This window comes from Hyalella azteca, unplaced genomic scaffold, assembly GCF_000764305.2.
Source record: "Hyalella azteca isolate HAZT.00-mixed unplaced genomic scaffold, Hazt_2.0.2 contig17671, whole genome shotgun sequence".
Taxonomy (NCBI): domain Eukaryota; kingdom Metazoa; phylum Arthropoda; class Malacostraca; order Amphipoda; family Hyalellidae; genus Hyalella; species Hyalella azteca.
In genome coordinates this window covers 264,241-278,549 of record NW_025947446.1, presented here as the reverse complement: position 1 = coordinate 278,549, position 14,309 = coordinate 264,241, and the positions used below count along the sequence as shown (strand labels likewise).

At 40.1% G+C, this 14,309-nt stretch overlaps 1 protein-coding gene across 1 annotated transcript in view; it reads right to left on the bottom strand.

Moving 5' to 3' along the window:
• Nucleotides 1-14,309, bottom strand: part of LOC108679657 (twitchin) — a 139,750-nt gene that overhangs the window by 39,100 nt on the left and 86,341 nt on the right. The window contains exons 49-61 of the mRNA XM_047885350.1: nt 13,702-13,865; nt 13,382-13,529; nt 12,759-12,888; nt 11,145-12,508; nt 10,285-10,425; nt 9,747-9,911; nt 9,437-9,576; nt 8,029-8,191; nt 6,418-6,542; nt 2,623-2,779; nt 1,920-2,035; nt 940-1,123; nt 409-539 (exon numbers count right to left, since the gene is read on the bottom strand). Of these exons, the coding sequence (XP_047741306.1) occupies nt 409-539; nt 940-1,123; nt 1,920-2,035; nt 2,623-2,779; nt 6,418-6,542; nt 8,029-8,191; nt 9,437-9,576; nt 9,747-9,911; nt 10,285-10,425; nt 11,145-12,508; nt 12,759-12,888; nt 13,382-13,529; nt 13,702-13,865 (3,128 nt within the window). The remainder of the gene's footprint in view (nt 1-408; nt 540-939; nt 1,124-1,919; nt 2,036-2,622; nt 2,780-6,417; nt 6,543-8,028; nt 8,192-9,436; nt 9,577-9,746; nt 9,912-10,284; nt 10,426-11,144; nt 12,509-12,758; nt 12,889-13,381; nt 13,530-13,701; nt 13,866-14,309) is intronic.

The window sequence follows — 14,309 nt, the reverse complement described above, 5'->3', positions numbered from 1 at the left end:
TTGTATCAGTTAACGAAATATTGCCCGCATCCCAAATTTTGTCACAGAAGTTCACTGCTAAGCTTTTTCACATATAGATTAAAGTCCATCTACAAGTTTAAGATACGAACAAATTTAACCTCTTCAAGTCAGTCATATCGGCAGTACATACTGTATTTATAAATTAACCCCGGTAAAAATCACGTGGAACTAAGAGGAGTAGCAGTCAACACCAAGCCTAACTAAATCCTGAGCTCACAAGCAGAGGTAGCTCAGTTTCTATGGATCACCCATGAAGTAAATCATTGGAAATAGTAAAAATTACTCAAACAAATGATTAAGTCAACAACTTAAAAATCCCATCTCATTTACAAAAGAAATATCAAAAAATTTTATTCGTGAACGCAGATCGGAAATGACTGCACTCACTTTATCTTTCTTCTCGACGATGTACTTGGTGATGGGCGCTCCGCCGTCGTTGGCAGGCTTCGCCCACTCCAGCTGAACGAAGTCTCGGTCCCAGTCAGTGGCTCGCGGCTTGCCAGGCTTGCCGGGCGCGTCTATTGGGGAGAAACACTAATATTAACACCAAGATATACAATTATATAAACACCAGAAGACAGATACACATATACAGTATACAAGCACTACCAGGAGAAATTTTAATTGGAACCCGCACCCTGGGCTATTGTATTGAAGTATTTTTGGCATCTGCAGAGCAGTTCCTTCCTCGTGTTATTAATAGTAACAAAATTATCATTCCAAAATATTAATGTATAAGTAGTTAGAGTATCATCATTCCACGATTGAAAAATTTTCATAATACCTTTCATTAGTAATTGTATATTTTTCTTTTCTACACCTCTATAAGCAGTCTCTATCAAACATTCCAGCCAACTATCGCAGTGGAAAAATACAGTGGAATATAGGAAAAATATTTAACTCGCTAGTTGTACGGACCATAAGGATTCTTGGCTGTGATGTACTGGTCAGCCTCGAGGGGCTCTGACTCTCCCTCCTTGTTGACGGCCTTCACCCTGAACTTGTACTTCTTGCCCTCCTGCAGGCCCGTCACGTCTGCCTCGGGGGTCTTGGACTGGCCGCACGGCATCCACTGTCCCGTGATCGGGTCCAGCTTCTCCACCTGATGCAAACCGTATCTTGTAGAACCGGACTTATGATACGCTAATCAAATAATTAATCAAAATGACAGTTCCTAAATTCCAACTATTATTTTTAGCAATTATAAATACAAAGTAGAACTACTCCCATTGCTCGGGTAGCACTACTCTCATTATATGAGTAGAACCAATCCGCTGTTCAAGAAGAACTGCTACCATTGTTGGGGTAAAACTATTCGCATTGTTTGAGTAGAACCAATTCCATTGTTCAGGAAGAACTGCTACCATTGTTGGGGTGGAACTATTCCCACGGTTCAGGTAAAACTATTCCCAATATTAAGTTACTTGCATGGACTGTCACCTTTCTAGCGCAAAAAAAGACGCTATTGTGCTATTCATGTCCGTCCGTCCGTGACTTCACATGTGCTCGGCATGTCCGTCCGTCCGTAACTTCACAGACGGACGGACGAGAAAATTCGCTCTCTGTCACTCACTGCAGTGGGTACCGATCTAATTTTTTCAGCTTTCGCCGTCTAGATGACTCATTTTCGTTTCACAATTCATCACCTTGGCAATACCAATTAGCTTGAAGAGTCAAAAATTTACAGCAGAATGTAATAAAACTTACAAATTAAAATGATGGCATAAAAACATAAACATGTCTACGGAAGTGCATACCAATATTTAAATTACTCCCACAGAGGCACACGAAGCTAAAACAAGAGTTTTTTTTGCAGTATTTAAATCATGTATTTTTCATATATATCTCTAATATAAAAATGTGTGTGTATTTTAGAGATTTGTTGAGGCTGAACTGACCTGGTAATAGTCGACAGGTTCACCCCCGTCGTCCTCTGGCTTCTTCCACTTGAGGTGGCAGCCGCTGGCCGTTACATCCGTCACCTCCAGCGGCCCCATCGGCTTACCCGGCACGCCTGCAAAGGGCCAAATTTATTTATTTATTTATTTAGGACCCCATAAGACCACATTTATTTTATTTATTTATTTAGGACCCCATAAGACCACATTTATTTTATTCATTTATTTAGGACCACTGAAGACCATATTTATTTTATTTATTTAATTAGGAGCACAGAAGACCACATTTATTTCATTTATTTATTTAAGACCAAAAAATACCACATTCATTGTATTTGTTCATTTAAGAGCACATGCAGAAGACCACATTTATGCACGGGACATCAATAGGATGAACCCTCGGTTTCAAATTATCGACTCTGATTTTTATTTCTCCATTCATCGCGAAATTTTATTCCTTCAACTATAGCAACATCGAAATAAATTAATTAACTTTCAAAATAAGATGATATGGCTTCTTGTGGGAAACTCCAAGATGAATTTCGAACCCATGCAGAAAATAATCGATAGCATAGAGCAATGATTTCTAGGAGACATTTCCTTCACGAGCGGCAGAAATCCCAATAATTTTTACGGTGAAATTAAACTTCTATCCTATCCATATTATTAGTTACAGAGTAATGCAAATTTTATTCAGACTGACCCAAGACGATGAGTTCGACCTCGGCGTTGTCCTCGCCATGCTCGTTCTTGGAGTTGATGAGGTATTTGCCGGTCATGTTGCGCTGCGCCTTCAGCACCAGGATTTTCATGTTGTCGCCCGTCGTGTCGATTCTGATGTTGTTGTCCGACACCAGCGCCTTTTCGGCAGCAACTTGCATGTTAAACTTTCTGCCCCACTAATGACGTTAATATAGGAAGCCCAATGTACCCCACACACCCCCCGTGAAGCAATGTTTGCAAGTGATGACGTGTTGTTAATGAATGAAGATAATGTAATTATGGAATTATTGGGCACAATGGGATAATGCAACCCGTAATGTAGGTAAATTTCAGTGGAAGTTTTATTTATTCAATTTCGAGTAACCACAAAAAAATTATTTGATTTTCTTCGAAATTGTTTTGAAATTTTACAAATCAACAAACGATTCATTACAACACAAATGATTGATGAACAAAAATTACATTGTTATTGTTCTTAGGTTTAAGTATGAAAGCAATCATAGTGAACAAAAGATTACAACGATGAAAATAATGGCATAAATGGTACATGTGAGTGATATTTGAATGATATAATGAAGCAACGGGGCCGCGACAGCCGTGTTATACGGTGTGCCATACCATGGAGGATGACATCGTCGGTCGTAGTTACCAGAGATGCGAGGCGACGAGAGGAGGAGAAGCATCAGTCCAGCCACCACGTCATATTTATCAAAACCAAACGAGCAAGAAGAAGAAAAGCTCATTAGCATTTAGGCTTATCGAGGAGTACTATTACTTTAGATCATTCGCCAGGCGCTTGTTTTCAATGTCTCGAGCTGAGTGACAATTACTCTTAATTAGTCAAATTTATAGGTAGCGGGGAAATCGAAAAAAGCATGAAGTCACATTGTACTTTCAAAGGAATGCCAATGAATCAGAAGATGAATAGAAACTGCATCAAAAGCAGGTAGTGTGACTGTTTCTTATAATTTAATAAAACATTCTAATCCCGTGATATTTTAATTAATTAAACAAGTTTCGAAAGAATCCTTTACGCAGCAGCAATCGAGATAGACTGAAATCGAGCAACCTTCCAGGCGTTTGCGATCAATAGAGACGGTGTGGTTTATCTTTTAAACATCGAGCAAGGTGCTTCAGGTTTATCATTTAATGGGTATTTTATGTGCTCACGAATTGTACAAGTTCCTGAACTGAATTAAATTTCGAGGTCACAAAAATTTTGAATGCAAAAAAATATTAATTTGAATTCAAGCAAAAAAATTGATGCAACCAATTAGAGGAATTCGTACCTTCCGTGAGCTTAAACACATTGCTTTTTAAAAAATTTATGGCTATTATAAGGAAGCGCCCCAAGACAGCAGTCGTATAAATTTGATTGGAATAATTTACTTTTTCATCAGAATTAATTCAAGCGCAATCTAGGTTAAGATTTTCACTTTAAAAAGAATATAACTTTTAGAGTGCGCGGTGTTTTTTACGGAATAAATGTTGCAGCACCCAAAATCATTGCCTTAATTTCTTAATCTTAGAATCTCATCGAGCGTCTTCAAGATATCGATTATTCTAATTAAGTGTTCATTAAAAATGTCAAAATTTTGATGTCGAAAAATTCCAACATAAATATGAGACTTAAAATCCGGGGGTGCCGTTATCGAAAATGTCTGCATCTCCGCGTAAAATTTTTAAACAAGTTGCACATTTAATACTAATATTTTAGCCGTAATTAATCCGTTGAAACATAATGATAACGATGGCACAGTTGAAGCAAGTTTAGAATTATTTGGTTAATATGCGAAGTAGAACATAATAATTGTTTTTTTTTTCTTTTACAGAGAGCGAATATTTGTACAAAGAAAGGCGACTAGGAATGGGCATGGTTATTTATCAGTCAATGGTGCGCGATTTTTATTAATAACGAATTATTAATTCGCAATCATTAAAAAGTGGTTCTAGAAACAACGTTAAATATCATAGTAATGATATTTATATTTCGCAAAAACTTTGAATGTAGCATTAAATAACGCGACAATCATTGATTGTTCTTCCCATTCCTGGTCCACGATCCCCGTGACCTCCACTGGCAATGAAGGTCATGCGGATCATTAGAGAATATTTATACCACGAGAGAATGTGGTTTAATGTGCAACACTTAAAGCACGAGCAGTTTATCATTTACACGGTAACATTCATTTAAATATATCTACAATACTTAAAACGCTTCTGATCCAACTTCTACTTTTGAATATCGTGTAACATCTGAAGCCGTACAGCAAAAGAAAAACAAGAAGTGAAATTGTTCAAGAATGGCTACAGGCGTTGAAGACGATCAGGATCATAAAAGAAAAGTTAGAATTTGCTAATAATTTTTAAAAGACTTCGATTTATAATTGTGTGCTGAGCGTACAATGAATATTAATAGCATGACGGCCCTATCAACCCAATGATGGAATTGATATTTGGCCTAAAATATGATTGTTAGTGGCCAAGACATGTCTAATAGGGAACTTTCAGGAGATGCCAGTATTATATAGCACGGTAGATTTCTAGAAATTACACATTTATCATTTATTTGGAACTATAATATTAGTTTCGAAAAATATTTGGACCAGCCAGAATGGGCTAAATAAAATTTGAAGGACGATAAACAAAGAGAAATAAGCAAGGCGATTGTACTTAAGATATGCGCAATTAAACGATGTTTAAATTTGACTATCAAATCCAGGCTGACTTCTCAAACCCGAGAAAATTTTTAAGGACGTACATTCAACAGCACTGTTTAAAAAAGCAACCCGATCGTTCAATTTACTTGAGCATTTTTTATGAGATCTAAAATGGCTATTTAAGATGTGAAATAACAGACAGGACTGATACGGAAACATGTTCATGTAGGACGCACTAATAAATTAAGCCTCAATGTCGACGTGTGGTCGTCATAAGATCATTTATGAGGCGTCCGGCGCATGCGCAGGCAGTTTAGGTACTTACCTTAGAGGTGTCAGTGTGACGCTCATGGCTTATAGTGGCTTAGCTACTCATGTCTGATCACGGTGGCTAAATGGCTGCTAAATATGGCTAGATCACCTATGTCTTACAGGCTTGGCTAAATGGTATTCATGCTTGATCTCCGTAGCTAAATGGCTACTAAATATGGCTAGATCACCCATGTCTTACTGGCTTAGCTAAAAGCTATTCATGCTTGATCTCGGTGGCTAAATGGCTACTAAATGTAGCTAGATAACCCATGTCTTATTGGCTTAGCTAAATGGTATTCATGCTTGATCTCGGTGGCTAAATGGCTTCTAAATATGGCTAGATCACCCATGTCTTACTGGCTTAGCTAAAAGCTATTCATGTTTCATCTCGGCGGCTGAGGGGCTACTTAACATGGCTGTAAAGATGTCATGCTTTTGATGAGAGGAAAAATTTGTTAGGATTTTACCCACAGACAACATTCGGCATTGCACCGCCAGAAATGGCTCCAGGATAATGTGGAAATATGGTGATAGATTCGTCGATAGAAATCTAATACAATTCACTAACGAGTGCTATGTTCAGCAAAATATTTTTAACACGATCAGGCTACAGTGCAGGCAGGTAAAACATTTATACCTTCCAATCAAACTATTCCAATTTAACTCGCAAAATGTATACTCATCTGCCTGAACGGTCGATCGTTTGGATATTCGCTATTATTCACAAAAATTCTAATTTTCGATGAGCTAACTTATTGATCCTATTAGTATTCAAAATATGCAATTAGTTCGAGAAAGCGCACCTTATCGTTCAAGACGAGGGTGTTGACAGGCAAGGGGTCACCGGCGATGTTCACGTCGAAGAGGTGATGAGCGCCGACTTTGAGGACCGTCTTGGTCAGGTTCGTACGGTCGATGCGAGGCGCACCTGTAGGAATAAAACCAATATTTTATCAACAGTAATAAGATTGTTAACCAGTAGCAGTAATAAGATTGGTAGCCAGTAACAGTAATAAGATTGGTAACCAGTAACAGTTATAAGATTGGTGGCCAGTAACAGTAATAAGATTGGTTGCCAGTAACAGTAATAAGATTGGTTGCCAGTAGCAGTAATAAGATTGGTTGCCAGTAACAGTAATAAGATTGGTTGCCAGTAACAGTAATAAGATTGGTTGCCTGTAACAGTAATAAGATTGGTTGCCAGTAGCAAGAATGGTTGCCAGTAGCAGTAATAAGATTGGTTACCAGTAGCAGTAATAAGATTGGTAGTCAGTAACAGTAATAAGATTGGTAGTCAGTAACAGTAATAAGATTGGTTGCCAGTAGCAGTAACAAGATTGGTCGCCATACCATCCATGGCAAAAAAGATTACTCATTGCCATAATTATCACTGGTATACCGTATAAGTCGTGTGGAGCTGGAACAGGTCAAGCATCCTTGGTTTACTTAATAATAAAAATGTTTAAGCATTTTCTGTCTGTATTGCCCAGTTATAATTTTATAAAGCATATTACAGATAGTTTCAGATAAAAATTTGCCTCCAAATGTATAATTGATGACTAAAAATTTTCTAACAAAAAGGAGAGAAACTATTATGCCTATTCACTATATATAGTTCACCACCACATTCACAACGAATTCATCGACATTTAACTGCCGAAATGTCGAGGCAACCAATCAAAGCACTGCAATGAGCTGAGTTTGAAATTCTTCCTCCATTATCACGAAGAGAATAGGAAGCTCAAATGCTAGAAGAGTAATCACTTAATGTCTAACTGACATGTTTATGTAACTTAAACTATCCATGACACCAAAAAAATCGCTGCAATAGCGCACTACCGACCACACCAAGCCACCAATACTAACGGAACTTGGCGCGCTCGAGGTGAGGTAGCGTCGCATCGGATTATATTCGAATTTGAATACTATATTCAAATTCGAATTCTAATATAATATTCGAATTGGAACATAATATACGAGTTTGAATTCGAATACAGTATTCGAATACATGAATGTCCCATACTTGCTACCGCAACACAGCACCGCTCACTACAACACCTGTCACAACACAGCGGCATCTGATACATCGCCATCGATAACACCTGCTACAACACCTGCTGCAACACCTGCTGCAACACCTGCTGCAACACCTGCTGCAACACCTGCTGCAACACCTGCTGCAACACCTGCTGCAACACCTGCTGCAACACCTGCTGCAACACCTGCTGCAACACCTGCTGCAACACCTGCTGCAACACCTGCTGCAACACCTGCTGCAACACCTGCTGCAACACCTGCTACAACACCTGCTGCAACACCTGCTGCAACACCTGCTGCAACACCTGCTGCAACACCTGCTGCAACACCTGCTACAACACCTGCTACAACACGTACCACAAGCCCCCAGTACTCACGGAACTTGGCGCGCGCGAGATGTGGTAGCGTCGCGTCGGACGGGTCTCCGACGCCGGCCTTGTTGATGGCCCGGACTCTGAACTCGTATTTCTCTCCCTCTTCCAGGCCCTTCACGGTCCCTTGCGGGGTGTTGCCCTTGATTTCGGCAGCCTTCACAAACTCCTGTTGAATGAGGTAGTCAAAATAATGTCATTAATTGGCATTTTTTCATTTACTATGAATAATTGCGATCTGGGGAAGAAATTGAACGGCGCCAAAACGAAAACAATTTTGTAAAATTCAATAAGTTTAATAAAGAGCAAGTTCAGAAAGGTTAACCAATATCAAGTATCATTTCCAAAAGAACAACGATCAGGTCAACCGCATGCATGCATGTATTTTTTGTTTGAAAAAGCCAGAAATATTAATTCATTTATTCATATTCTATAATCAGAATAACATTTAATTAAAGTAACTAATATTACACCTGTTGAAACATTGCGTAATGTTTGGCCTTCTTTAGATCACGTAATAAAAGTTACATGCGCACGACGAAGAAATTATTTGCAATTAAAAACGAGTTGTGTAGAGATACCTGATCAGGATATTCAAGAGGATAATTCCATTGCCAATTACAATATAAATGGTCTGTAATGACCTAGATCAAACATGATAATAACACTTGAATCGCTTTAAGCGTGATAAACGCTAAGAGAATGATTATCGTTTCATTCTATATCTTCTCTAACTGCAAAAAGAAACTGCTAACTGCTCTGGAGTGCGTACCTTGATTAGCTTGAGATAGTTCTCTAACCTCATATGATTGGCTTGCGATAGTTCTCTTAGAACCTCAAATCGAATGAGTTGCATCTTATTCTTTCGGGAGCAATGGCATCTTAGCCAAACTCCAGATTAGACCAGCCGTTGCAAGCTGCCTCGTCCTGAGGCCTCAACGCCTCACCAGTGAGCGTTCACTCACTATTATTATCCATGTAACACTCAATAATTATCCCACTACGAGGAATGCATGACACCTTCATTAAGAATAGAATATTTAACAAGATTATTTGCCGCTACGATACAGCTTCACTCTAAATTGAAATGCAAACACTATGTATTCACGAATCAGTCATTTAAGGTTAACTGTTGTAGATCAAATTATAGAATAGCATAGAATAGAATAGAAGCGTCGGCGTTGAAGAAATAGGTCCATGGCCTGTTGCCGATTCTTGAACTTTTCGTGACTTGATTCACAAGGGATCCGGCCTTTGGAACCCGATCTTTACATAGCTGACGATTGATTGAGATAGCTGCTGGACTTATTGCCTGGTCCGTAATTTGCTAGGCATTTTAAGACTGAACATATACTCCTGCATAGCTTCGCATAAATTAGCATAAATTAATACATTTAAATTTCGGTTAACTCACGGTGCCACTCTTGGGTTTCATCTCGATGATGTAGCCAGTGATGGGGGCGCCGTTGTCCCTAATTGGTGGATCCCACTTCAGCTTGACGCTGTTTTCGTCAAAGTCCACGATGTCGGGTAGACCAGGAGGACCAGGCTTGTCTGTGAAGTAAATTTTCGAACATTTCGAATGCTGAATATAAAAATTGATGTTGGAGGGAGGGTATAATCAAAAATAGTATATCGCATTTTAAACGTTAGCTTTTGGAGGCTTAAGAGGGATGTGCATGAATTTTCTAAACCAGGCGTAATTTGGAGAAATTAGAACTCACCGAACGGATCCTTGGCGACGATGGCGTTCTCGCCGTCAAGAGGATCAGATTCACCCTCGTCGTTCTTAGCTTTGACGCGGAACTCGTACTTCTTGCCGGGCTCCAAGCCAGTCACGTCCATCTCCGTGGCGTCGCCTGGCACGCGTCCACATGGAACCCACTTGCCTGCACGGAGTTAGCTTTTTTAGTTCAAAATTTCACCCTAGCAGGTAAATTATCTGACAGAAAATAATTACCATACATCGCCACTTATTGTAAAAACATCTGGATGCATGTTTATTTCGTCTTCAATCTCTCTATATATATCACAGTCATAAGCCCTCGATTAATCTGAAAACTTTCAATAAGACACTTTTACTGTACAGTCCAGTACTTCGTTGAAGGTACCGAGAAAACTCATCAGTGGTGACATCCATCTTATTGACGACGTACTCGTCGTCGGCAGATTCATTAAATGGACTAATGAAGTGACTAATTGAATGAATGGCTAATTCATTGAAGGAACTACTAATTCATCGTAAGCACTAGTGTAGCTCACCAGTGGTGACATCCATCTTCTCGACGACATACTCGTCGACGGGAAGACCTCCGTCGTCGCGAGGAGGGTCCCACTTGAGGTGGCAGCCTTCTTTGTGCACGTCTGTGATCTCCAGTGGCCCCTCAGGCTTAGCAGGACGATCTGCAATAGCAAACGCTCATTAATTAAGGTTTACGCAGGTTACTTATTAGAGCTACCGGCCTATCTCGTTGGGGAAACGAGAAAGTCTTCTGTAAACAATATTTTCAAAATACTACTCGTCTCTGAGTTCGGAAATTATGTCCTAAAATTAGGCTGCATGCGTTAATATTCACGGGCTTTAATGAGTCACGAAAATGACTAGGCATTGTATAATTTCTGAATGAGAAACTAGATTTGAATTAAATTTGATCTCATAATCGTAGGTATTTGTACAGTGGATTTTCAAATGTGAGCTGCTGCCTCACATACATAATAATCATTTAATTTATAGATAATAATTGACAGCGGAATTCCTTCAATGGAATCAATTAATTATTTCCCATCAGGGAGTTAATCGTTAATTGATTCGATGGTGCAGCCAGCCCTAGCATTAACATTTTTGTTCAGTGAAAATGGTCACTCTTTGGTGAGTCAACCAATCAAATATCCTTAGTACAAAATTTAATATCTCTAATGTTATTCCATGCACCAGTTTTCTGTTTTGAGTTAATAATTCAATGCTTGACATCATCTAAAGAGCTCTCCGACTAAGATTTTATTATTATTTAAAATTTCTTGCATCCTAAGTAGAGTGAATCACATTTTAATTTGAACTAGTATGAATAATATCTACCATAGTAAGTGGTGTGAACAATATCCAGCAATGTGTGAAAACTCACCCAGGATGCAGATTTCTACTTCGGCTTCATCGGTTCCTGAGCTGTTCTCAGCATGGATGGTATAAATGCCAGAGTGCATGCGCTCAGAGTCACTGATAAGAAGCTTCGTGAGGTAGTCTTCATTCTGCACTGAGCGGTGCGCATCTGTCTCCACCTTCTTTCCCTTGAAGGTCCACCAAGTTTCTGGAGGTGGTTCACCCTTAACGTCGACTTCTAAGAACACTCGCTGCGAGGCACGGACGGTGACCTTTTTCAGTTTGTCTCTGTTGATGTAAGGCTTCAGGAACCTAGCTTTAGCAAGATGTGGCTTAGTTGGGTCCGAAGGTTCACCTGGTCCAGCCTTGTTGACAGCAACGACACGGAATTGATAAGTGTTGCCCTCAACCAAACCCGGGGCACGGCACTCCGTTGCGGGGCCTTCGGATTCGTAAAGTGTCTCCCAGGACGATCCGTAGCGCTCCTTCTTTTCAATTATGTACTTACTGATGGGAGCTCCGCCGGTGTCTTTAGGAGCCTGCCACTTCAAGTCTACGCGGTCCACGTCCCAGTCGAAAATATCAGGCACGCCTGGCTTACCAGGTGGACCATAAGGATCCTTAGCAATAATGGAGTGGTCAGCCTCGAGCGGCTCAGACTCTCCCTCTTCATTTACTGCTTTCACACGGAAAAGGTATTCCTTGCCCTCAGAAAGGCCGGGCACGTCCATGTCTGTATCTTTGGTCCTGCCTACAGGCATCCAACGGCCAGTGCCAACGTCCATCTTTTCGACCAAGTATTCCTTGATAGGCATGCCACCATCATCGTCAGGTTTCTCCCACTTGAGTTTGCAGCTCTTTTTCGTCACGTCGGTGACTTTAAGCGGTCCCTTGGGCTTAGAAGGAGCAGCTAGCACGATAATCTCAACTTCAGCTTCGTCTTTGCCATGGATGTTCTCAGCAACTATTTTGTATGTGCCACCTTCCTTTCGTAGCGCAGAAATCATGGCGAATTTAGTGTTGTAGTCAACATTCTCAATTGTGATGTTTTCATCCTTGACTTCCTCACCATCGCGGTACCACTTGACTGTAGGTGCGGGCTCACCTTCTATGTTGATGTCAAACTTCACATTGCGTCCAGCTTTTGTAGTGGTTTGCTTCAGGTTAGTGCGATCGATCCTTGGTTTCAAAGCACGATGCTTCACGAGATGATAGTCTGTTGGCTCAGACTCAGGTCCAGGGCCAGCTTTGTTAACGGCAACCACACGGAACATGTACTCAGCGCGATGCTTCAGACCGCCTACAGTTGCTTCGATGGGTTCACCAGGCTTGAGAGGCGTGTATAGGTCACACTTGATTTCTGATGCGGTCTCCCACTCAGGCATGAATCTGATGGGGATAAAATATTTCTGTTAAACTTCTCATAGAATGAAGGTTCTAACAATATTAAAAATTACTCAACTTAAACGAGGCTGAAAGTATTTCATGATAACTCAAATTATGCACATCCTATTTTGCATCGTGACTCGGTCATTCGGTGCGAATACCTCAATCAGGGAAGATTAGTATAAAACAAATAAATCTTTCCAGTAAAATAAATTTATCAGCAGTAAATAACAAACACGTGAGATTTTCTTACTTATCCTTCTTCTGGATGATATATTTGATGAGCGGAGCACCGCCATCAGACATGGGGGCGGTAAACTTGAGATCAACCGACTTGTTGTCGTAGTCCGTAATCTCAGGACGGCCAGGTGCACCAGGCACGTCTGGTAGGATGAGAATTTAATCCGTCTTAGGATACGAAAAGTAACATTCTGACCCTAGACACATTGACCAATGTTTTTACATTTCACTAATCGTTTGAAGTTGTTGCCATTTTAAAACAACTTCAAAGGCCATTTTGAAGTTGTTGATTTCCTTTCTCATTAGGTCATTTTAGCAACAGTAATTTTTGTGATTAAATTCAAAATTTTAATTAGGCTCATCTCCTTTGCAATTTTTAGATAAAAACGCCAGTTTGGTAGATAAAATAAATATCAGAAATCGATTTAGATAACTTTTAGCACCAAAAAAAAAATTCTCAGAACTATTACCAAGTCTCCCATGAGAGAATGGGATCTCGAGCGGAAGTAGACAGCCATTTGGTTGGGAGATGAACTTGATTAGCCTCAATTTGGTTTAGCAAACCTCTACAAATTTCATCCCTACTTTTAAATGAATGCATTATACGGAACCAACGTGGTAGAAAATGATGCTCACCGTAAGGATTCTTCGCCAAGATAGCCTGGTCCGCCTCTAGAGGCTCAGACTCTCCTTCGTTGTTCACGGCCGAGACGCGGAACTTATACTGGTGGCCGGGTTCGAGACCCTCGACTTCAAAGAAGGGAGGTACCACATTGCCAGGACACTGGGTAAATAGAACGTGTTATTTTTATCGTTGAGATTACTCTTTGCCATTATTTTGTTGCAGAAATAGATCTTTCCTGTAATCACATTAATGCAGTCAGTAATTATTAGGAAAATATTCAAATAACCATCTTCAAGTAATTGGGGGGAGGGGCTTAATTTAAGAAATTTACCTTTCCAGCCCGGACCCATTTTCCAGTCGCGAGATCCATCTTCTCGATCTCATACTCCTTTATCGGCATTCCACCATCGTCTTCGGGCTCCTTCCACTTGAGTTTACATCCTGTGTCGTGTACATCCGTCACGTCCAGGGGACCTTTAGGTTTGGACGGTTTGCCTGCGGGACACAACGGAAACAATTTATTTATAACGAAGTACAATTATTTCAGTAATATTATTGTGCAACATACAAAATCTCAACAAACGCCTTGGCAACTATCCCTAAACGGGAATTTTTTCTAGCAAATTTAATTAAATTTTAAGCTGCTTCATTACAGTCCATTCGCTCATCTTAATTTAAGGTTCCCAACAAATTCACCCAACAACAAATCCACCCAGCGCATCGATGAATCAAAGAATCTTCCCGCCAAAAAAGCTCGTGGCACAAATTTAAACCAGCCACCCAATTTACTAGCAAAAGAGCAAAATACTCGTTAATCTCGAGTACTCCTCGCGCCTCACTCGACTCAAACTTTGGGCATACACATCAAGAATTATTTTAGCAACCGTGATCACAGTCCTTGAGGTTCGGTTTTTAATCTTGACTCATAAGAACCGAAAT